This window comes from Borostomias antarcticus (genome assembly GCF_949987555.1).
Source record: "Borostomias antarcticus genome assembly, chromosome: 16".
NCBI classification, from domain to species: domain Eukaryota; kingdom Metazoa; phylum Chordata; class Actinopteri; order Stomiiformes; family Stomiidae; genus Borostomias; species Borostomias antarcticus.
Window position 1 is genome coordinate 12,706,566 of NC_140249.1, and position 24,905 is coordinate 12,731,470.

Consider the following 24,905-nt stretch of genomic DNA (forward strand, 5'->3'; position numbering starts at 1 on the left):
GACTCCTCTGTTCAGCAGCCCTGGGGAGGTCTCTGACTCCTCTGTTCAGCAGCCCTGGGGAGATCTCTGACTCCTCTGTTCAGCAGCCCTGGGGAGGTCTCTGACTCCTCTGTTCAGCAGCCCTGGGGAGGCCTCTGACTCCTCTGTTCAGCAGCCCTGGGGAGGTCTCTGACTGCCTGTTCAGCAGCCCTGGGGCCTCATTTATCATTGAGGTACGCCTTCTTTTACACAGTCTTTTCCGTGATTTCAGGCGTACGCCCTCTTCCCCCCCCCCCACAGTGCGATCTATCAAGCAAAAAGGGCGGATATTTAGTCGCCTTTCTACGCGCTTTTGTACGACACCTCTCGACTCGGCGTACCGATTTAGACGGGTTTTTACACCCTTTTTGAACGCAGGGGGAACTGGCAACGCAGGTGGTGCGTCGGTGAATTACAATGTTTGATGGAGAGAGGAAGAGCGAGAGTTTATGAACGCACAATCATGTAGGCTAATAGCCCAATTCAGCACAAACATATATCGCAATGCAAGATCGTGTCCTCTAACTGGCTCATAATGGTCCGATATGGATTTGTTCCCCAAACTTAACCTTAAGCGCAATATGTCCTCACACACCTAATGCAGGCACTCCATCAAACGGCAATAATTGACCAATAAGATCTGGTCTGGCCCTCGCCAGACCACGCCCGCGCCGGCGCGGGCAATCACATGACTATTTTCCAGAGTCCATAGATTCGAAACGAATGCACCTAAAGTGCTCTGGGCAACTGTTCCCGAAGCTCCAGGCATGAGTCTCTAACATACTTTTGTGTGATGTCAATAGACCAAGGGAAACAACGATTTTAATTTAGATGCATAAATCATATTATTTGTGTGCCTTTACGCGCAGTTTCTATAGCAAGCGTTGCATGTTTTTGATTATCTCTGGCATATTTCGTCCTATTTTGATGCGGTAAAAAATGCCAGAATCGACTGTGTCCCACCTGAGCCAATGGGAGAACGAATACAGCGTCACGTGACCAGAAACTCAGACACTGTTTGAAAGTTCACGCGCTGAATACATGCCGGCTGAAGAGACACGAAGAGACGAGAGATAGAGATATAGAGAGGAGAAGAGAAAGAGAGAAAGAAAGATCATTTTATTCTAGCTAGGTTAGTTTTGATTATATATTTGTGTTTTGGAATCGTTTTGTTTTGTTTGTAGCATTTGGTAACGTTACCACAAAAATGGAATGGAAGGTAAATGTCCGTCCGCGTCGAACACTATGCGTCCCTCGAGCGCTCCAGTTCTGCGTCCAAGAGGCTCAAATTGATTTCTTACTGTCCGAGTCTGAAAGTGAGGATGAACAACATGATCTACCGGTAGATGAAGATGAATCGGATGACCCAGATTTTGATCCTCGTCATAGGTAAGAAAGACAGGTGTTTGTTTACTTGTCTGTTTACCTAGCTAGCTACACTTACAATGCCATGGTCAAGTAGTGCTGAGTTGAGTTGCTTTTTGTTGCTTTTGAATTGGTGATGTATGTCAGAAATATTACTGTTGTCTGGCTTGTAACCTTGTATTTTCCTGTCTATCTTCACAGTGATTATTCGTTCAACTTCAGTGATCCAGACAATGAGCCTTCTACTAGCACTGGGAGGGGGAGAGGGAGGGGCAAGGGTGCCAAGCCTGCAAGCACTGGCAGTCCTACTGCTACTGTTACTAACAGGAGGTAAGCAAAAACAAGATGTAGCTATTGATAGGTTTTACACATTACATTTATCACTTTCGATCAGAGTCTCCTACCTACTACTCCAAGCATAGTGTAAAAAAGTGGCTCATTGAGAACCAACAGTGTCAGCACTGATGTGACCTACCCTTGTCAGTAGCAGGTAGACATAGCCTACCCTTGTCAGTAGCAGGTAGATATAGCCTACCCTTGTCAGTAGCAGGTAGATATAGCCTACCCTTGTCAGTAGCAGGTAGATATAGCCTACCCTTGTCAGTAGCAGGTAGATATAGCCTACCCTTGTCAGTAGCAGGTAGATATAGTGGTGTCTGAGTGAGGGGGGTGTGTGTGTGTCATGTGCGAATGAGCAAGAGGGTTTGAGAGAATGAGTCAGTTTTACTCCCTTTGCAAATGTTGTAAATTCTCCTTTCTCTTTTTTTGTCATATAGCACACCTTCAACAGCTGCAAAGGGGAAGCGCAAGCGCCAGACAGACAGGGCAGTGTCTCCGCAAGGCCAAGCCGCAGCAGGAGAGCCCTGGAGAACTGAGGAGGATCCCGACATTACCCCACAGCACCCACAATGGAGGCACACAAGGGATCCAGGACCCCAGGTAGACCTTCATGTGGATTTCACTCCAAAGGAACTCTTCCTGTTGTACTTTTCCACTGACTCAATGCTGACCATTGTCCGAAACACCAACAAGTATGCTTCAGGGCAGACCAAGAGCAAGAAGTACGAGTGGGAAAACATTGATCTAGAGACTCTTTGTCACTTTCTTGGTCTCCTCCTGTACACTTCCATTGTGCACCTGCCATGCCTCCAGGACTACTGGAAAACCAATCACATCATGTCAGTGCCCTTTCCCAGAATGATTATGTCCAGGGACAGATTCAGGAGGATATGGTGGAACTTTCACCTCAGTGATCCAGAGAAGGATGTCGCAAACGATCGCCTGAAGGGACAACCACAGTATGACAAGCTGTTTCGCATGAAGCCGCTGTATGAAGAGATCCGCACAGCCTGCATGGCACACTATCATCCAGAGCTGAACCTGTCTATTGATGAGAGAATGGTGGCCACAAAGGCAAAAACAGGTATGACTCAATTCATGAAAGACAAGCCAACACGCTGGGGGATGAAACTATTCGTACTGGCTGACTCTTCCAATGGCTACACCATCAACTTTGAGATGTACACAGGCAAGTCGCACATTCCAACCAGCGAGCATGGAGTCTCTTATGATGCAGTGATGAATCTCATATGTCCGCGGTGGCTGGGGAGTGGATACCATATTTATATGGACAACTGGTACACCAGCCCAAAACTGTTCACTGACCTGCACACCATGAACTACGGAGCCTGCGGCACGTACAGAGAGAACAGGAAGGACATTCCCAGAGGCAGAGAGAATGCCATACCGAAGAACGCAGAGAGAGGCAAACTGAGGTGGATCCGGGAGGGGGCCCTGGTCTTCGTGAAGTGGATGGACACGAAGGTTGTGTCTATCTGCTCCACTCTACATCCTGCTTACACTCTTGGTGACACGATCCCGAGAAAGGTGAAGGAAGATAACATCTGGTCGGTGAAAGATGTGCAATGCCCCACCCCCATCAAAGCTTATAATAAGTTTATGGGTGGAGTTGATCTGTCAGATCAGCTCACAGGGTACTACTCAACCCGCCGTAGAGCCGGCCGGTTCTATCGCACAATGTTCCTGCACTTTGTAGATATTGCTACAACGAATGCCTACATCATGCACTGTGAAATCTGTGAGAGAAGAACGCCCAAAGAAACCCCCATGTCCCACAAGGACTTCATCACTGAGCTTGTGGCCGGACTGTGTGGGGTGGAGGTCACAGGAGTTCCCACTCCCACCAACGGGAACGCTCAGCATATTCCTGTGCCCACTGCCACGCATGAAGAGCTCGCAGAAAACCCGAGCAAGAAGAACACCATCGGGCGCAAGGTGTGCAGGCTCTGCACAAAAAATGGCGAGAGGAAAGACACTTCCTGGAAGTGCAACGCATGCGATGTGGCCCTCTGCCTCAGTGTCGACAGGAACTGTTTCTTTGAATTCCACAACTCCGGTTGACTGTCCTTCTGTCCTACTGACTCCCTATACGGAAATGAAATATATTGCAATATAATAATATATTTTGAATACATTTGTAATATATTGCAATATATTTAATTTCCGTATGGGTCACTCTGTCCAGTCCAGCTGTATCTGAGAGACACTGCACCTGCTTTACAGTTTGTAGACTATAAATAAAATACCATTTTGCTAATCTGATTTTGTTTATTTCTTGGGAATACAGTATGCAGAGTCCAGTGTACAGCATGTACAATTGAAATATTGTCAGGTCACATATAGCAGTCACTAATTGTCAGGTCAAATACAGCAAGTCCTCACACCCAGAGAATGCAAATCTTATCTAGATCTCTAATTGTAGACATGGTCTGTTGTTGAACAAGTGTTGAAGAAAGGCACAGCTAAAAAGAGGTAAAAACGCCTATGATTATTACATGTTACATGTCAAAATAAGATGGTATATAGCTTGATTTATCTTTATTTGACATCTGTATGTTCATACATACAACCTGTGGGTGCATTTGCACCCTTCCATAGGCTAGAATATCACATTCACATTTTTCAAGTACAAAAAACACACAAAATTTGAATCCGATTTTGAAATTCTTATAGTATAATATACAATATGGTGACAATACAGTAAGTCATAATCAAAAACTGAATGTCAGATCAGGTAGCTGAACATGTCAGGAAAAAATGGTACCAAGCATGGCATGGTACCATGTTGTTAATGTGGTATATGAGGTCAAAATCCTAAGTATGACAAAAACGGCTCAAATAGCCCCAGCCCTCTGAGGGTTAATATGTGATCATGTGGACCTGTTTGCTGTTTGGTAAGCATATAAATGACAGTCCTCCTGTGCGTAATGCGAGCCAAAATGAATCCGGCGCTACTCGGCCTACTGGCCGAGATAGAACCCCAAAGAGGTGACGGCGATGGCGATGGCGACTGCACCCACATATTGATAACGGCACCATCAGTGAATGAATACGTCTATGTGAATCGCAAAAATGTGCACACTATAAATACCCAAATCATATGTGACGCCGACATGCTCATCATAAGTGTAGTGGCACAGTGGCCTGGCTCCACGCATGACTCATTCACCCTGGCGCACAGCAGGGTAGGCGCTAGACTGGAGGCAGGAGCTGCGCGTGACGGCTGGCTTGTTGGTGTGTGCATAGCCAAGATACATATTCTTTTTCTTTTTTACTTTAATCTTTATTTGCATTTTCCATCCATACGACGACAATACAATAAAACATAAAAACTCACAATAACAGCTTATGGGTACTTCCATCAATGCAGCTTTTTTCTCTTACTCAAATATTACAATTTCAATATTAGTGGTATCATCACACTTCCTTCTACAATTCATCCATTTTTCCCATCTCCCTTTCCTTCCTGCATCCTCAATGCATGCGTGAACTTCTCCATAACATAAATCTCCTCCACAACACCCAGCCACTGCTCCTTGGTTGGGGGTTCCACCTTATACCAAGCCCTCGTTATTGTCTTTTTACTAGCAACCAACAGTACTTTCACTAGGTATCTGTCCCCTCCTTGTACATCATCCTGTGTTATTGTTGAAGAGTAGGCTATTTGACCTGTTGATCTCAAAGTGATGGCTTATTTATGTAAATTCCCTGCCACGGCTTATACAACCTTTATTATCAACTCCGTTCTCTCACCGGGTTTTATCGTTATCCGTGGCTCATGAAGCTAATATGTTACTGCTTTAAACTACCATCACATGAGTCAAACAGTCATAGCCTCTCTTAGAATGCATCTCCCACATGAGTTTGTGATATGCTCTCTCTCTCAGAGCATTACCATTTTAATTCAGACCTCTGCTCAAGCTTTTTCTCTCAGCTTAGAGGTGAATTCCTTTAGAGACAGAGACACGACCTTCACCATAAGCCTGGCTCCTTGTAGCTGGCTTCAGCTGGGGCCCAATTGCCCTGCTGTAAACCTGTTATTTACATTTCAATCAATGATTAACTTACTCAACCAAAATATTTAGATACTCACCAAATCAATAAAAGCAAGAAGAAATTATCTGGTGTTGAAGTAAGAATCTTTATAAAACTTTGTGAGGTTATACAAATAATACAGTTTACATGGAAAAAATGCAAGTTACAAGAAAAAGTTCATGAAAGAAAAGCAAATCCCAGGTTCTCAGCTTCTGACTTCTTCCACTCCTCTTCCGATGGAAAGGAAAAAAGTGTCTTCTTTCCCGCCTGTTCCTTCCTTTTAATCCCATGTTTAGCTCTCACTTTCCTTTCGTCACTCCTCCCTCCTGATTGGTTAATACCTCCTGCATTCATCTTATCTCTCACACCCACAACATGGAAGAATACAAGTTACCATTCTTTAGATTGAATTGTCTAACTAACAACTTATTAAACTCTGGTTTTAAGCATAACTTATATATCCAGACAGTTAATACATGAATACATTTCCTATCTATTACATGCTTGTCATATATTTCTACAAAGTTACATAATATATTTTTTACTAACACATACATGTTGATTAATAGTCAGTTTTGTCTTAAGCATCTATATTTCCAATAAATGATATTCAACTGTATTTTTACTAATGGATTATACGGTTACTTTCATGATTACACATTTAGGGACAGTTAGTTCCCTCCAAACAGCTTCTTTGTCCGCTTCTGATAAACGCCAGACCTATCTTATTAAGGGGGTCACCGGGGCTGTCTCTCACCTTCCCAGGCTTAGAGGCTGATAGGGAGACTTAGCTAAAAAAAGGGATCCTTTCATTCGTTTTATTGCCATCTTCCTCTGGTATGTGGGGGGGTCACTTCGTATCCGCTATGTCTCAGCATATCAACCAATGATCTAGTTGATTGCCCTCCCTCCCTACTCCATTCTCTCCCATACTCTCGTCCTTGTTCCCTGGGTCTAGGCTGATAACCACCCCTCCCCCTCCTGTGTGAAGTCCAGCTGGACCCTGGCCTTGTCTCCTCCGTTTCCCTTCTATCATTGCTGACCCTAACGCCTCTGTTCTGAGACAGTCCATCTTTGTGAATTACATTCGGGATCGCTACAGTTATGTTTGCCAAGATATATATTCAAAGCTGATAAGAATGAGAACCAGTCAAGACCCCACCACAAAATGAGGATCCAAGCCCTCAGCCCCCTCCCCGTCATGAGGGTTACCAGCGGGGCCAAAGGGCCCGCACTGAGGTCATGCGCTAGCTATGAAGACACAAACAATTAAGGTTCACATTGTTACCATTTTATTGTCTGTTGGTGGGTGACTGTGTGAGTGCGTTTGTGAGTGAATGTGTGAGGTCCGTGACAGCATGTGTGAGGGAATGAAGTGCAGTGAGGATGTCCTGTTGGCTCTGGTGGTGTAGTGTGGTGACCTCCACCAACTGCTGCACAACTGCCCCAATCCCTTCTGCCATGTCCCTCTGGGCCTCTAGGGTCATGAGCCTCCAGCACAGTGTCTGAGAGGAAGCCCAGCCCTCAGGGACCCTTGAGGCAGGGATGCTGGCAGCCGGAGGTGGAGGCGTGGGCGGTGGAGACGGAGGCGCTGGAGATGGCACTGGAGGTGGAGGTGGAGGCACTGGAGGTCATGGCGCTGGAGGTGGAGGCTACAACCGGTGGGGGCACGACCGTCAGACCACTGCAGACTCCCCCTCCTCTGAGGCCCACCCCACATCAGAGTCTGGGGAAACAATTTCAGTCATTTTCTTTGAGTTCGTCTGTAAACTTTATTTTCCATTAAACATTTTATTGTGTAGACATATTCATTTGATATGTGTTTCTGTTGGCTGCCATATAAATGCTTAAGTGTGATTTACCGGTGCGTTCGTTTATAACTGGGAGGTGGCAAATTGCGACTTGCTACTAGGAATGATTAAACCGCGTGAACTCACACTTCCTCGTCGCAAATTCGGATATGTTTCTCAGCCCCCAGTTGCCGACTGACGCCAATATCATATCATATCATCATCATATCATTCGCTATAGCTCGAATGCACACAGGTCGGAGGTAGGTATTTTGCCACTTGCGACTTGCCACCTCCGACCACAAACGAACACACCATTAATTTCCCAGAGGGGAAAATGTTTAATGTGGTCCAACATTATGAAGTGATCATCTGTGTTATCGCTCCCTGTTTTTGGTCCTAAATCAATCATAGCCTACCACAGAAAGTGTGGAATGTTTGCTTTCCTCACAGCCACATAATACAGAATGTCCGTGTAGTCTACGCCAAATACAGGATGCACGAAACGTACAGTAGGAGCAATCAGACAAAGGTAGGCTAGTACAAATACCTTCCGAAGATGTTTTTTTTTCCTCGCGTGGACCTCACCAACAAGCACATGCACCTCCGTCTCCGAAAAGTTTCTCTTCTTTCCGCGTTTTTCCATAAATGTAATTGTCTTGCCTTTGCTCCACGCTATGTTATTATGTCGGTTCCTTCCGGTGAACCACGTTGTGCGTTGTCATGGTTTTCACCATATATGGTTGAATTTGGGCGTGTAGAGGGCGGAACATGAAGCGCGTTCACGTCCGCACTCTTCTAGGACACCGTGGGAGAAAAATCGGCGCAGCAGCGTGTACGCCAGGTTTGATTGATCCGGAAAGCGTGTAAATATTCTCGTCGTACGCAGCAGTCCGCCCTTTTCTCGTGTAGCCCAGGGGCCTCATTTATCAAAGAGCGTGTAAATTCAGGTGTAAAAGAGGGCGTACGACGAAAACGAGGAAAATGCGAAAAGTAGCGTACGACGAGAATATTTACACGCTTTTCGGATCTATCAAAAATGGCGTACACGCTGCTGCGCCAAAATCACCACAGAAAATCCGACGGTGTCGGAGAAGAGAGCGTACGCGCACGCGCCTCGTGTTCCGCCCTCTCCATGCCCAAATTCAACCATATATGGTCAAAACTATGACAGCGCACAACGTGGATACCCCGGAAGGAACCGACATAATATAGCGTGGAGCATAGGAAAGACAAATACGTTTATGGAAAAACGCGGAAAGAAGAGAAACTTTTCGGAGACGGAGGTGCATGTGCTTGTTGGTGAGGTCCACGCGAGGAAAGAAAATCATCTTCGGAAGGTAAGCTATTTGTACGAGCCTACATTTGTCTGATTGCTCCTACAGTTTAGGTAGCCTACTGTACGTTTCGTGCATCCTGTATTTGGCGTAGGCTACACGGACATTCTGTATTATGTGGCTGTGAGGAAAGCAAACATTCCACACATTCTGTGGTAGGCTATGATTGATTTAGGACCAAAAACAGGGAACGATAACACAGATGATCACTTCATAATGTTAGACCACATTAAACATTTTCCCCTCTGGGAAATTAAGACTCTCATCTAAATCACCCGGTAAATCACACTTCAGCATTTATTTGGCTGCCAACAGAAACACATATCAAATGAATATGGCTACACAATAAAATGTTTAATGCATAATCAAGTTAACAGACAAACTCAAAGAAAATTACTGAAATTGTTTCTCCAGACTCTGACGTGGGGTGGAACTCAGAGGAGGGGGAGTCTGCAGTGGTCCTTGACCTGACGGTCGTGCCCCCGCCGGTTGCAGCCTCCACATCCAGCGCCACGACCTCCAGTGCCTCCACCTCCAGCGCACCGGCCTCCACCTCCAGTGCCATCTCCAGTGCCTCCGTCTCCGTCTCCACCGCCCACGCCTCCACCTCCGGCTGCCAGCGTCCCTGCCTCAAGGGTCCCTGAGGGCTGGGCTTCCTCTCAGACGCTGTGCTGGAGGCTCATGACCCTAGAGGCCCAGAGGGAAATGGCAGAAGGGATTGGGGCAGTTGTGGGGCAGTTGTGCAGCAGTTGGTGGAGGTCACCACACTACACCACCAGAGCCAACAGGACATCCTCACTGCACTTCATTCCCTCACACATGCTGTCACGGACCTCACACTGTCACTCACTACCACACTCACGGACCTCACACAGTCACTCACTACCACACTCAAGGACCTCACACAGTCACTCACTACCACACTCACGGACCTCACACATTCACTCACAAACGCACTCACACACCTCACACAGTCACCCACCAACAGACAATAAAATGGTAGAAATGTGAACCTTACTTGTTTGTGTCTTCATAGCTGGCGCATGACCTCAGTGTGGGCCCTTTGGCCCCGCTGGTAAACCTCATGACGGGGAGGGGGCTGAGGGCTTGGGTCCTCATTTTGTGGTGGGGTCTTGACTGGTTCTCATTCTTATCAGCTTTGAATCTTGGCAAACATAACAGAATGATGTACAAGGAGGGGACAGATACCTAGTGAAAGTACTATTGGTTGCTAGTAAAAAGACAATAATGAGGGTTTGGTATAAGGTGGAACCCCCAACCAAGGAGCAGTGGTGGGTGTTGTGGAGGAGATTTATTAGATTTATTTATGCATTGAGGATGCAGGAAGGAAAGTTTGAAGGGAGATGGGAAAAATGGATGGATTATAGAAGGAAGTGTGATGATACCACTAATATTAAAATTGTCATATTTGAGTAAGAAAAAAAAGCTGCATGGATGGAAGTACCCATAAGCTGTTATTGTAAGTTTTTATGTTTTATTGTATTGTCGTTGTATGGATGGAAAATGCTAAGAAAGATTAAAGTAAATAAGACTAAGAATATGTATCTTGGCTATGCACACACCAACAAGCCAGCCGTCACGCGCAGCGCCTGCCTCCAGTCTAGCCCCTACCCTGCTGTGCGCCAGGATGAATGAGTCATGCGTGGAGCCAGGCCACCGTGCCACTACACTTGTGATGAGCATGTCGGCGTCACATATGATTTGGGTATTTATAGTGTGCACATTTTAGCGATTCACATAGACGTATTCATTCACTGATGGTGCCCTTATCAATATGTGGGTGCAGTCGCCATCGCCGTCACCTCTTTGGAGTTCTATCTCGGCCAGTAGGCCGAGTAGCGCCAGATTCATTTAGGCTCGCATTACGCACAGGAGGACTGTAATTTATATGCTTACCAAACAGCAAACAGGTCCACATGATCACATATTAATGACAATCTATTTGGTCAATTATTGCCGTTTGATGGAGTGCCTGCATTAGGTGTGTGACATATAGCGCGGAAAGGTTTGGGACAGCGCATAGGTTATGTTTGGGGAACAAATCCATATCGGACCATGAATGAGCCGGTTAGAGGACACGTCTAATCTTGCATTGCGATATATGTTTGTGCTGAATTGGGCTATTAGCCTACATGATTGTGCGTTCAGAAACTGTCGCTCTTATTCTCTCCATCAAACATTGTAATTCACCGACGCACCACCTGCGTCGCCAGTTCCCCCTGTGTTCAAAAAGGGTGTAGGAAACCGTGTAAATCGGTACGACAACCTGAGAGGTGTCCTACAAAAGCGTGTAGAAAGGCGACTAAATTTTCGCCCTTTCGGCTTGATAGATCGCAATGTGGGGGGGGAAAATGGCGTACGCCTGAAATCGCGAAAAAGACCTTGTAAAATATGGCGTACCTCAATGATAAATGAGGCCCCAGGTGATCACTCGGGCGGTGAGTTATACTAAGCAGTTTAACTTACTCAGTTGAATAACATTGATAAATACATTTGACCTATTTACTCTCTAAGATTGCTATTGGTACTGGGTATTCAAATCAGTCTCTCCACCTATGGGAAATGGGTGGGGGAGGGATTGAGGGGGAGAGTGTGTGGAGCAGGCGCGGGGAAAAGGAGAGTGTGAGAGATGGTGACCAAGCTTTTCTAGAGAAAAAAAGATAACGTGTAAAATTACTGTTTGAAACGAATACCTCAATACGTCTCGCAAATTATTTTGTTGGACTTTGAAACCACGTCATGAGGAGACCGGCAGATAAGGGTTATTGAGGTCCCATAGAGTTTGTAGCTCGTGTGTTGTAGAGTTAGCTACCGAAGTAACGTTACTGATGCTAGTGCTAGCTAACCCTTGTTTAGCTAGCGTTTAGTTTGGTTGCAGCTAACGGCTGGTAGCTGCACTGTCTAGTTAGCCAGTCGCACCGTCTAGTTAGCTGAGTTTGGGCACAACTCTGAGGAGGGTGTGCGTGGGACTGGACGGCAGAACAAGGTCAGACAGACCCCGCGGTGACCAGGAAGTGTCGTGTGGGTCCTCTGATGAAGACCAGTTTTGGATTCCAGCGCCAAGCAAGGTCAGATAGACCCTGGGGTGACCAGGGAAAGCTACCGGGGTCCTCTGACGAAGAACGCGTCGAGACCATGGAGGTTTAATATAACTGGAGACGGCATTGAAAATGGCTGCCTATTCATTTCAATGAAAGTTGCTCACCGGCGCATGAAGCCATTTGACGTAGTGGCCAAAGCTCGGTATTGCAAGTCACGTGACGGCATGCGGCCCAAGACCCTTATTTCCCATGGTTTGTGGATTATGATAGATAGGGCTAGAAAAGGAAAACAAAATTTTTCTGGGTATCATTCAGCATCAGAGACCAATCTAATCAATATAAACTTTTAATTCAATGGGGTTTTTTTGTTTTTGAAGCCACCAATACCTGTATCGAGCCCATTTGAAACATGTGCTGTGAACGAGCCTCGGGACGCTGGTCGCGCGTTCATGAGTCCTGCGAGCTCGGCGGAAAACCCGTCACCATAGGAAGACCCGCCCTACTCTGCCTCTGATTGGATAGAAAGTCATATGTAATGACGTCGGCTAACATTTGCTATGCTTTTAGCAATGAAGCTGCTATGATCATGCTAATCATAGATATGAACGTATGTCTATGATGCAAATGATCATGACATGTGGTTACTTTAGGACATCGTTGGAAAAGATCTAGAGGGTAGGTGGGTCAATGTTGAATAACTTAGCTAACATTATATAATGTTACATTTCTTTATATTAACGTCAACTATATTGATAGGCTAGGTAGCTATGCTAACGGTAGCTAATGCTAACGGCTTAGGGTTAACGTTAGTTAATGCTAACGTTACGTTCGGAGGTCTCAGATGTATTTCAATTTTAACAATGTTGAGCATGCTCAATGTGACATTGTTCATACATTGATTACAGTCTGTAATCTTGTATGGCGTTATTTAGCTATAGTGGGCTGATGCTTGCTGCTGCTACTATAGCATTTGCCACATTATACATCATATTAATCAAGCATGGTTATTGTTATTACCTGAAGGCATTATTACCATTGCAAGTAAGCATGCCATGTATATGCCATGCCTGAAAATCTAATTAATATTGTGATTCTTCCCGATCATAGCTCATTGTACACTGATATAATCATTCTCCTTGCTTTTGCTAATACTCATCTCTTTTATCAAACTTTATGCTAGGACATAAATCTGGCTGTGATTCGTCACTAGTGCTCATCCAGGCTGTTGTCATCTCCCGCCTGGACTCCTGCAACTCCCTACTTGCTGCCATCCTGCAGCATTGGCCATCAGACTCCTGGAGAAAGCTGCTGCTGACCTGGTGTTCAACAGCCCCATGCTCTTCCACACAACTTCCCTACTCCGTTCTCAGCACTGGCTCCCTGCGCTGTCCCATCCAGGGAGGGGGGTATAATTATTGGACAGGATACCCGACCATCATCCTCAGTGTTGATTGAGAGCTTGTGGTGGCTGTTTGTTGGTCTCTCCCCAGGTCAACCTAATGAGACCCTCCTTCATCTTCTTCCACAAGATAGACCGGCTGGCCCCAGTACGCTCCAGCAGACAGGACCAGATACACAGGTGAGGCCTGTCTGTCACGGAGCCTCCGCCTCCGGTGTAACTCGGTTCTTCAGCTTGGCTGCGTACTTGATTGATGTTGGACATGGGCGATTGGAACTAAACTAACCTTGCGTTGCATTTGTCTCTCTCTCTCTCTCTCTCTGGCTCTATCGTGTCCACTCTGCTGGTGCTGATGGATGGGTTGGACAGTCAAGGGGAGCCAGTGGTCCAGTTCCTGTTCATGCTTGGTTGTTGCCTACTCACCTTCCCATCTCCTGCATCACCTGCCACCTGTCTCCGCTCTGCCCAGCTGCACCTCATCCCTCATTACTCTTAGCATTAATACCAGTCAATTTCCCTTGGTTCTCTGTAAGATCATCCAGTCATCTACCTAGTCTGTTCAGCTCTTCTGTCTGCCATATTTTGAAGTTGTTTATTGAAATTGAGTTAAAGTAGTTTGTATGGGTCAAGCATCCTCCAGTTTGTATGACTCAAGATTTGTTTACTGCCATGTATATGGTTCACACATACTAGGTCAAGCATCCTCCAGTTTGTATGACTCAAGATTTGTTTACTGCCATGTATATGGTTCACACATACTAGAAATTTGACTAGGGTTAAGGCATACACTGTTGTAGACACAGGACTGGGAGCAGGACAGGACAGTGCAAAGACATGACAGTTTTCTTGCATGTCAAGTTGGTCAGTTGGTGACATGTTTTTAATTGTTGTTTTGTGATCACTGTCTTTGTGATATTTTCTGATGACCAAGCCTTTGATCTAAGCAGAGCCTTAGCACATTATGGAGGAACCATGTCCCTTTCTTTTACCGATCCCTGAGAGCAAGACCTGTGAATGTCCTGAACAGTGTGGTGGCCACATTTGTTGGGAATTTGGGTGGAAACAGTGTGGAACATCATTGCATAGTTTGACTGCCATTTCATACCAACATTAAGAGAAAGTGGAGAAGTAGGCTATACCTTGTAAAAAAAAATCATCAATAGAAAATACTATAGGTGTGCAATTCGTTTGTACAGTCTGGTAGTTAAATGGTTAAAAATGGGCAAGCAATAACATTGGAGGGAAATGTATACTGACACCGATGATTGTTTCAGAAATGGTCTGAGACAAAATAATGAAATGTTATACATCAGTATTGTGAAACACTGAAAATATTTTAATGACTGACGAGGAGAGAGGAAACAGTCCAAGTTAATCAATAATAACTAGGCTCACTATGAACAGTGTGTATTATTGGCTCTGTTCTGACATCAGTGCACAGTTCATTCCACCACTGAGGCCAGGACAGAAAAGAGCCATGGCCGTTACAATCTGCCATAGGGGGGCTTGGAGCAACTGGGGAACCAATCACCTCAAGGCAGCAGAGCTTGACCACAGCCTGGAGGTAGGAGGGAGCTGTTCATTTGCCCTGTAGGCTTGCACCACAGTCCTAAACTGGATGGGACAGCGCAGGGAGCCAGTGCTGAGAACGGAGTAGGGAAGTTGTGTGGAAGAGCATGGGGCTGTTGAACACCAGGTCAGCAGCAGCTTTCTCCAGGAGTCTGATGGCCAATGCTGCAGGATGGCAGCAAGTAGGGAGTTGCAGGAGTCCAGGCGGGAGATGACAACAGCCTGGATGAGCACTAGTGACGAATCACAGCCAGATTTATTTCCTAGCATAAAGTTTGATAAAAGAGATGAGTATTAGCAAAAGCAAGGAGAATGATTATATCAGTGTACAATGAGCTATGATGGTGAAGAATCACAATATTAATTAGATTTTCAGGCATGGCATATACATGGCATGCTTACTTGCAATGGTAATAATGCCTTCAGGTAATAACAATAACCATGCTTGATTAATATGATGTATAATGTGGCAAATGCTATAGTAGCAGCAGCAAGCATCAGCCCACTATAGCTAAATAACGCCATACAAGATTACAGACTGTAATCAATGTATGAACAATGTCACATTGAGCATGCTCAACATTATGTTAAAATTGAAATACATCTGAGACCTCCGAACGTAACGTTAGCATTAACTAACGTTAACCCTAAGCCGTTAGCATTAGCTACCGTTAGCATAGCTACCTAGCCTATCAATATAGTTGACGTTAATATAAAGAAATGTAACATTATATAATGTTAGCTAAGTTATTCAACATTGACCCACGTACCCTCTAGATCTTTTCCAACGATGTCCTAAAGTAACCACATGTCATGATCATTTGCATCATAGACATACATTCATATCTATGATTAGCATGATCATAGCAGCTTCATTGCTAAAAGCATAGCAAATGTTAGCCGACGTCATTACATATGACTTTCTATCCAATCAGAGGCAGAGTAGAGCGGGTCTTCCTATGGTGACGGGTTTTCCGCCGAGCTCGCAGGACTCATGAACGCGCGACCAGCGTCCCGAGGCTCGTTCACAGCACATGTTTCAAATGGGCTCGATACAGGTATTGGTGGCTTCAAAAACAAAAAAACCCCATTGAATTAAAAGTTTATATTGATTAGATTGGTCTCTGATGCTGAATGATACCCAGAAACATTTTGTTTTCCTTTTCTAGCCCTATCTATCATAATCCACAAACCATGGGAAATAAGGGTCTTGGGCCGCATGCCGTCACGTGACTTGCAATACCGAGCTTGGCCTGAAAGCCCATGGTGGCTTCAATGCGCCAAGCTGATCCTGGGGGCTTGGTCGAGACGGGTAGGATTACCGTCAACCTGTGAAGCTCTGGGTATCAGCGCCAGCTACCTTTGTCTGACTGCGACCAAGGAACTGTGAGTTGGCCATTCATTTTTGTTGCTCAAGTTGAGTGAAGGGGCAGTTGATTATTTGCCACACCGCACACAAGCGTCGTACAGGCCTGCACCGTGTTTGTTATTTTGGTGTGTGTGTGTGTGCGCGCGTGTGTGTGGGCCCACATTGCTATAAGGTTGGAGAGAGTGATGTTTGTTTTCTGAGAGGTAGTTTGCTACAATATATACAGTATCCAAATTGATTATTCACTGCTAAACAGCACCATTTAGCAAAGGTATAAAAAAGTGATAGAGATATCTTATAGAAGGTTTGGATATTTTGGTAAAAGTATAAGGCTGAGTGTATGAGCTCAACCTAGGTGAATTATTTTGTTTTCCTTAACCACCCTTGTATGGGTTTTGTATCTTGCTTACAATATATGGTGCTCTATTGTTGTTTTTGTGACTTCGCCATCACCGCTGTAAACCAAACAATTAATCCAATTATCATTACACTATTTTAATATAAAAGAAGTTTGGTTTGGTCATTTAATGCATAATAATGAGCTAAGTGATTGTAAAGTTATACTGTCCTACAATCGTAGTACATGAACCCATAGCCTCACCTTCCTCGTCTATTCCGTTCACGGCGTCTATAGACCCAGAGTAGGGGGGTGGGCGCTACACTCGTTTTCGTCGTACGCCATCTTTTACACCTGAATTCACACGCTCTTTGATAAATGAGGCCCCTGGGGAGGTCTCTGCCTGCCTGCCGGTGGGTCTCCCCTCTCACTCCCATCTACCGGAGGAGCCTGGCTGTTGAGGTGGCTACAAAACCTCTGCAGCCTCCTTCCACTGGGCACATCTTAGCTTTCCAGCCTGGTTGTTGTGCATCAGCTGGAAAGCCTGCGTACCTCAGACGTTTGCAAACAACAACAACAACATGCTTCTGTATTTGTCATACAGTGAGACACATGCACACATCACACGGTAAGTAAGTAAATGTATGTATTATCTAGGCCTGCCCCCGACTAAAGATTTCGACTAGTCGTTCCTTTATTATTATGATGATGATTATTATTATTATTCATATAACCTTACCAAACACACAGAGCGAGCGGCAGCAGCTGCCTCAGCAAAGCGGTAGATTAATTCTCAATGTGTCGGCATTCGGCAACACAGCAAGGAGACTGAACAACATTTTATTACTCATTTATTTAAACACAGTCATATAGCCTACAACAAACTGTAACACGGAAAACTAAAGTAGCCCACACACATTTCATTTTTCACAACAGCTGAGCGATCAGTGAAGAAATAAAAAATAAAGGGGAGCTACATGAGAACTCAAGGTCAGAATGCAAACGAAAATGTAGCTGGCCTATTATAGGCTATACGCACATTTCTTAATAAGAGGCCGAACGAATGAGAACGATGAAAAGAATTAGGCCTACGTTGGCTTCTCGCCAGGCCCAGCCTGTGCATGACGCAATATGCGTGATCCATACAAATAACACCAATGTCTGCATAATAAATATAACCTGGTTACAAATTATTTACAGCAGAGATAACAGCACATCTATTTTCCAAATAATCCAATTTCAGCTCCTCAAGCTAAATACCAGTGCAAACCTCTCCTATGTGCGTAAAACAAACACATACACGCACACACACAAAATGTGCGCATTTGCGCATGCACATTATATCAGCAGATTCTCAAACTAAATAATACCAGTGTAAATCTCAGTCCTATACCACTTTATCATGTACGTAAAACACACACACGCATGAATGTGCGCATTTGCGCAAGCAGTTTAAACGACTAGAGAGCAAATGAAGATTAGCTTCATATCTATTAGCCTACCTTTCAGAATGAGAGCAAATGTAATTACCATCCACCTCTCATTTGAAAACAAAATAAAGCATGCACCCTACTCAGAGGCACTCTGGGATGTGGAGAAACCTGGACCTGTCTTCCTGACGTCACTACCCGGCTCTACCGGGCTCTCCTGTTGGAATAGGAGGCTCTGTCTTTTTTCTTTCTGTGACTAAGCGACTAATGAAAACTTGCTTGACTAGGACTCTTCTCGTCGACTAACGTTAAGTCGACTATTGGGGGGCAGCCCTAGTATTATCATCATCTTATTACCCTGTATTATCATCATCTTATTATCCTGTATTATCATCATCTTATTATCCTGTATTGTACTGCACATGTACTGTACAAAGATGAACAATAAAGGAATGTGAATCTGAATCTTGACATGTGTCCGTGTGTGTGTGTGTGTGTGTGTGTGTGTGTGTGTGTGTGTGTGTGTGTGTGTGTGTGTGTGTGGACGAGCATGAGGAAGGCATGGCCAGATTCAGACAGCTCTACTTTATATCAAGAAGTAACATCTTAAATATCTTCCTCCTCCTGCTGCCTACTGGCCTCTGAGCTCTCCAGTTAAGGTTGAGATACATGAGATACATGTATTTCTCTGCTCTATTGTATTGCACTGTTGTTTTAAAACTGTTTTCTTTTTAAATGGTATTATTATGATCATCGTGTATATTCTATTGTTGCTGCAAGGCTGATGAGTCAATACTGCAGTCAGGATAGTTTGCTCTCTGCTAGCATGTGTGTATGTGTTACATATTTAATGTTGTGCCCTCCCCATCGGCATACTAATACAGCTGTCTGGCATTTATGGTTTCTTTCAACTTGGCATCTGATCACATGATGTCTTTGTTTTACTTACAGTATGCAGCAGTGATAATACTGTGACATTTACAAGTGAGCCACTTGGAGACCGAGTTGGCTTTGGGCACTACATCACAGCTGTGAAACATAGACGCGAGGCGCTCCTTCCTCACGTCAGGAGCCTTTAAATAACTCCCGATGTGGGCCAGCGTCACTCAGGGGCCACAGGGACGGTATGGAGTCTTTGGGTAGAGTGTGTGAATGCAGAGCCGACATGCTGGGTGACTCACAGAGCTGCTGTGACTGAGGCGCTCATGTAAGATGCAATGTTTGAGTCGTCCACGGGGTTTAGATAGGGATTACACTGAGATGGGGATTACACTGAGGTAGGGATTACACTGAGATGGGGATTACACTGAGATGGGGATTACACTGAGATAGGGATTACACTGAGATGGGGATTACACTGAGATAGGGATTACACTGAGATGGGGATTACACTGAGATGGGGATTACACTGAGATGGGGATTACACAGAGATAGGGATTACACTGAGATGGGGATTACACTGAGATGGGGATTACACTGAGATGGGGATTACACTGAGATGGGGATTACACTGAGATAGGGATTACACTGAGATGGGGATTACACTGAGATGGGGATTACACTGAGATAGGGATTACACTGAGATGGGGATTACACTGAGATAGGGATTACACTGCAGCATGATGGAGAAAGAGGACTCTTCCACAACGTCGCCGTTTCAAAGTAACGACCGAACGCTTCTTTGATTTCTCCCTGGGGGGAGAGACATGAACATTGTGGGTAACAGAAGAGTTTTGTCAACGTTTGTTGTAATGAAAACACACTCACATACTGAACACACAAAATAGGCAATGACAGGTTTACCAGAATAAGGAGATACTTCAACCCATTTTTAGGATTATCTACTTGGGGAGGGGGGGGGGTGTACCCACTTTGTACCCACTAGCTGGCACACACATTCTATCAGTGGGGTTTGTGTGGTTGAGAGATTGATGGAACCATTCACATTCCTTTCTCTCTCATTCTCCTGGCAACTCCAATTTAGATCAAGTCAACCTTACTTTTACATTGTTGTTTTATGATGGGAATTGAGAGAGAGAGAGAGGGAGGGAGAGAGAGTGTGAGAGAGAGGGAGGGATAGAGAGAGAAAGAGAGAAGGAGAGAGGGAGAGAGAGAGGACTGAGGAGGATGAAGCCACATTAACAAGACTGTCCACAGTGTGATCCATCCCAGAATGGACACGGACGGACATTAAGATCACGTTGGGGGACATAATGTAATTTATCTGTCTCATCAGCTAATGCAGTGCAAATCCATTTTCGCCCAAACAGGAAGGCCACATACATTAACTTGATGGCCAGGAAGAGTCAAGGGGGGGCAGCTAATGAGAGCAAATGTAATTACCATCCACCTCTCATTTGAAAACAAAATAAAGCCTGCACCCTACTCAGAGGGCACTCTGGGATGTGGAGAAACCTGGACCTGTCTTCCTGACGTCACTACCCGGCTATACCGGGCTCTCCTGTTGGAATAGGAGGCTCTGTCTGGCATGGTAACAGCACCACTCCACCCTCTCCAGACGCGTGGATGACAGGGCCACTCAGACGGAATGGAATCACACTTCAGATGAGATCGGGGTCCAAGACGCCCTTCAACCCCCCACATCGGCCTGAAACGTTCTTTTGTTTCCAGAGTTGAAGTGCCCCGAAAACACCTCCGCAGAGCTGTCTCTCCTCCATCTCATCTCCCACTACACACCTCCACCCCCACTCTCTGTCTACCCCCCCTCTATCTCCCTCTCTCTCTCTATCTCCCTCCCTCTCTCTCTCTATCTATCGCTCTCTCTCTCTATCTCCCTCTCTCTCTCTCTCTCTCTCTGCATATTGAGCCTCACATTGTTTCTCTGTCCCTCTGCTGTTTGTGGGTTTGATCTCCATTGAGATGAACACAGCGCTGTCCCTCAGAGGGCTGATAGGGGGCGCTGTCTGAGCCCCGCCCAGCTAGTCCATTCCATTATGCAAACGCTGTCAGTGCAGAAAGAAGCAGTGGATGCCAAAGAAGGAGTTCAGATCCATAATGAAGTGTCATTCTCAGACCCACAGGACGATATTAGAGAGTTATCTATATTGCTTTTCATTGAGACAGTTTATCCCACCCTGTTATTTATTTATCTATATCTTAATTAACCTGTTTTTGGGTGGAGAAACTAGGGTGTGTGTGTGTGTCTGTGGGGGGGAGGGGGGGTTATGAATAATAAAAATCTGATGGAATGAATGAATGAAATAAACCCAGTGAATGATCTGATCATATCAGCCCTCCCAGCAGCCTCTCTGTCCACGCGCCCAAGCTGCTTACAAACATGAGTAATTAAAGACGGAGTAGCGAGCGGCGGGGAGGTCTTTATCACGGGAGAGACGGCCGCTCCAGGCGGGCGGGGAAGTCTTTATCACGGGAGAGATGGCTGCTCCAGGGCCTCTAATACCCAGACAGACGGCCTGATCTGACAGCCGAGAAGAAGACAGACAGAATGGATGCTCCAGGACCTCAGCCTTATAGAAGGTACTAACGCTGTTCGAGGAATCGGCTGATTGTTAATTGTGTAATTATGGAGGCGAAGGGAATTATCGTCTGCCTTGGGATTATGATTATGATTTTGCCTTGGCTTACTGCTGCAACTTATACATGAAGTGTATTATTATATATTATTATCATTAGTTTAGGGGCGCTCAAGCTTCAATCAAAAGCTGGTCCCTTATCCCCAAACCCCCCACTTATCCAGCTCACCCCTTCCCCTTACACACCCTTGTCTGTTCAGGAGTTCATTAGCCGTCTGGTCTCATATTTTTGAAAGACCTCTGAAATATTCTTTATTTAGATTTTCCCAAAACATGGGCATAGGGGCGGAGCCAGCGCCGACCTTTCAAACCCAGCTGCATTTGAAGGTGATGTCATCGGGAGCGTACTGTACAGTTGGGACTAAATGAAAAACTCATCCTGCCCAGAAAAGGAGAAAACTGTAGCTAGACAGCTCTGTGAGGTGAGTTAAGTACAAGTAGTTGGCAATACTTGAAAAGTGGAAAGCTGCGGTCAGTGACCAATCAGAGGCAAATCAGCCTCCAGGCACAGCCTCTCTATCTGCGTGGGCCAATCAATACTTTGTGCATGAAATCCAAGTCTTTTCATTGGTGTCCACGAATATCAATACTCTTTCCCAGAAGTTCTCGCCGGGTACTCAAATTAGATTTTCCCCCTCCTAAAATATAAGTGCCAACTCTTCTCTCTTGTAGGCCAAGCTCCTCTGTTACGGCCCAAACGGTCTAGAGGAGGGAAAAAGGGCCTGTAGCAAGGCTGAGGTTGGTGTGAGAGGAACAAGTGACCAGGAATCAAGAATAGACATGAAACAATGTTTATTTAAACGCAACAACACCACAGAGGAACAAGGGAACTACTGTATGCATAGTGCCAAAGAAAAGAACACAGTAAAACACCTCTCTAACCAACATCACCAGCATGGGGAGGCGCCCGCTCCTACAGGAAGAGCATTTAATAAGCGTGAGCTACGTGATGGGGTGGACACCCACGGGCAGCTTAGAGCCCCTTGCCCCTGTGTGAAGAGCCAAGCATAAGAAAAAGCACTATACCACGTGTAGACATGAAACCAAACTGAAAAGATTCAAAAACGATGGATAATTGATAGACACTAAGACACAAACACTGAGTACCTGCAGACACACAAACATGGCGAATACACACGCTAACAAACACAGCGAATACACACGCTAACAAACACAGTGAATACACACGCTAACACAGCGAATACACACGCTAACACAGCGAATACACACGCTAACAAGTGGGTTCACAAGAGGAAGACAGGTGGAGCCTTTAACTAGAAGAGCTGTCTGGCCTTCCGATGGAACAGGACAAGGCAGGGGGATGACTGGACACAGGTGGAGTAACGGTGAGTGACGGGACACAACGAGGACAATGGTGGACGGGGGGGAGTGACCACACATACTGTTCCGCTGACGAACACCTGGGAGGGAAACAGAAGGAAAACACAACACAGACAGACAGATATGTGTGTGGCCATAACACTCATGACATAGACTTGGAGAAACGCAGAGTCCAATTGAGCTCAACCTTCTTCTGTGTTCTTCTGTGAGCTGTTGAAGCGCTATATTTTCAGAAGTATGATGTCCACGGCCGGTAGGTTGTCTTGCAGCACTGAGAATTTCTTTTTTTTTTTCGGGGGAAACTTCTCAATGTTGAAGGCTATTTTTCCCCTATGTTTCCTTCAGAGAATATAAAACTTTGGGCCAAACTCAGGAGAAAAGTGCCCTTGTTACAGTGGGTTTGACCCTGAAGATTTAGTTTGGTTAACAGAAGAATTAAGATTTTTGTTCAGGCATAACTTTGTTGAAGAAGTCAGAGAGGACAGCGGCAGTAAAGCAGCCAGTAGCTTTGTGAAGGTAAAACTTCAGTCAGGCTTTTCTAGTCCCTGATGGTGGCCCTGTCACAGAGGCAGGTTTATTCCCAGCATTGGGTGACTTTCACATGGTTCCACCAGCCCTGGAGGATGAGAGTGGAGCACCGTGGCCTACTTAGCCACATCTATCGCTCTCCCGCTTTCTCACTATTTTATGCTCTCTCTCTCTCTCTCTCTCTCCAAATGAAAACAGCAAAAGAAGAAGAAGAAGAAGCTGGGGGTGAAGTCAAGCTTTGTTTCTGTCAGGCGTTGACACTCATTCCTGACGAGGTCTGCCGTGTTGTGCGTGTCACCCGGGGCGGTCTGACAGGGAGGGGGGGGGGCGGTCTGACGGCAGAGGGGGGTCTGACAGCAGGGGGGGAAGCTGGTGGCCGGGGGAAGCAGGGACAGGAAGCGGGAGGATGGAAGTGTGGGTGAGGCCAGGAGGAGCTGCTGGATATCCAGCGATCATGGTGTCATCAAAGGCTCAGGCGTTCAGCTATAATCCCACCACAGGTTGAAGTCTTATCCGTCAACCAGTTTATCATCTCTCTTTCTCTCTATATTTCTTTCTCTCTCTTGCCTTCTCTCTCTCCTCTTCTATCTCTCTTCCTCTCTCTGTCTCCATCTGTCCCTCTGTCTCAGGTCTTCCAGTGCTGTGTCACACCCTGTCTTGTCTTAGTACAGGCAAGCAGTCTCAGACCTTGTGTCCCCAAGCAGAGAGGACAATACTGTACACCTGGACGTTAGCAAGACTAAACTAACTGGTCGTAGACTTAAGATGGGAGAGGGAGGCAGTGGTGCTTGTTAAGTCGGTGTGGGAGAGGCACTTGCCTCCCTAGAGGACAGGTTACAGGGTACGGACTGGAGACGCCGACCAGGGAGGGACATCATATGGGATTGTCTTCTTAATTCTGTCCTTGCAGGGCTGAAGAGTACCCTCAGCGGACGCCTTATTGCCCTGGGGTGCTTTAGGACGCTCCTCGCCGTGTGTAATTTCCGGCATGCTAGATATGGTCGTGGATGAAGAACATAGATCGGGCGGCGCGTAGCACGGGAGGTAGAGCAGCCGCCTGGGGTCCCCGGTTTGATCCCAGCTTCAGGAGCCCAAGTGTCCTTGAGCAAGACACTGAACCCCAGAATCGCTCACGTGTGACACGGTACCTAGTAAGAAGGCCTTCGGGCCTTTCTGTGTGGAGTTTGCATGTTCTTCCTGTGTTCGCAAGGGTTTCCCCCATAAAGAACCCAATACGAAAGACATGCAGAACATATATATCATATCCCTGACGAAGACAGACAGGAGCGCTTGATTGGTCCCCTGCATGCTGCCTGCTCCCGGCTGCCCTTGGGGGAAGGACGTTGGGATGGGTCTACCGGGCAGAGAGAGGTTTTATCAGTGGAGGCTCCAGCCATTTCGTGCACTGTGC

General features: G+C 45.8%; 1 protein-coding gene across 1 annotated transcript; it reads left to right on the forward strand.

Moving 5' to 3' along the window:
• Positions 1-2,385: 2,385 nt before the first annotated feature.
• LOC311319705 (piggyBac transposable element-derived protein 4-like) lies at positions 2,386-3,804 on the forward strand (the record flags this gene model as incomplete). Its single annotated transcript, XM_084451307.1, has 1 exon — positions 2,386-3,804. One exon carries the CDS (start codon positions 2,386-2,388, stop codon positions 3,802-3,804), a length of 1,419 nt encoding a protein of 472 aa, XP_084307433.1.
• Positions 3,805-24,905: the final 21,101 nt, after the last annotated feature.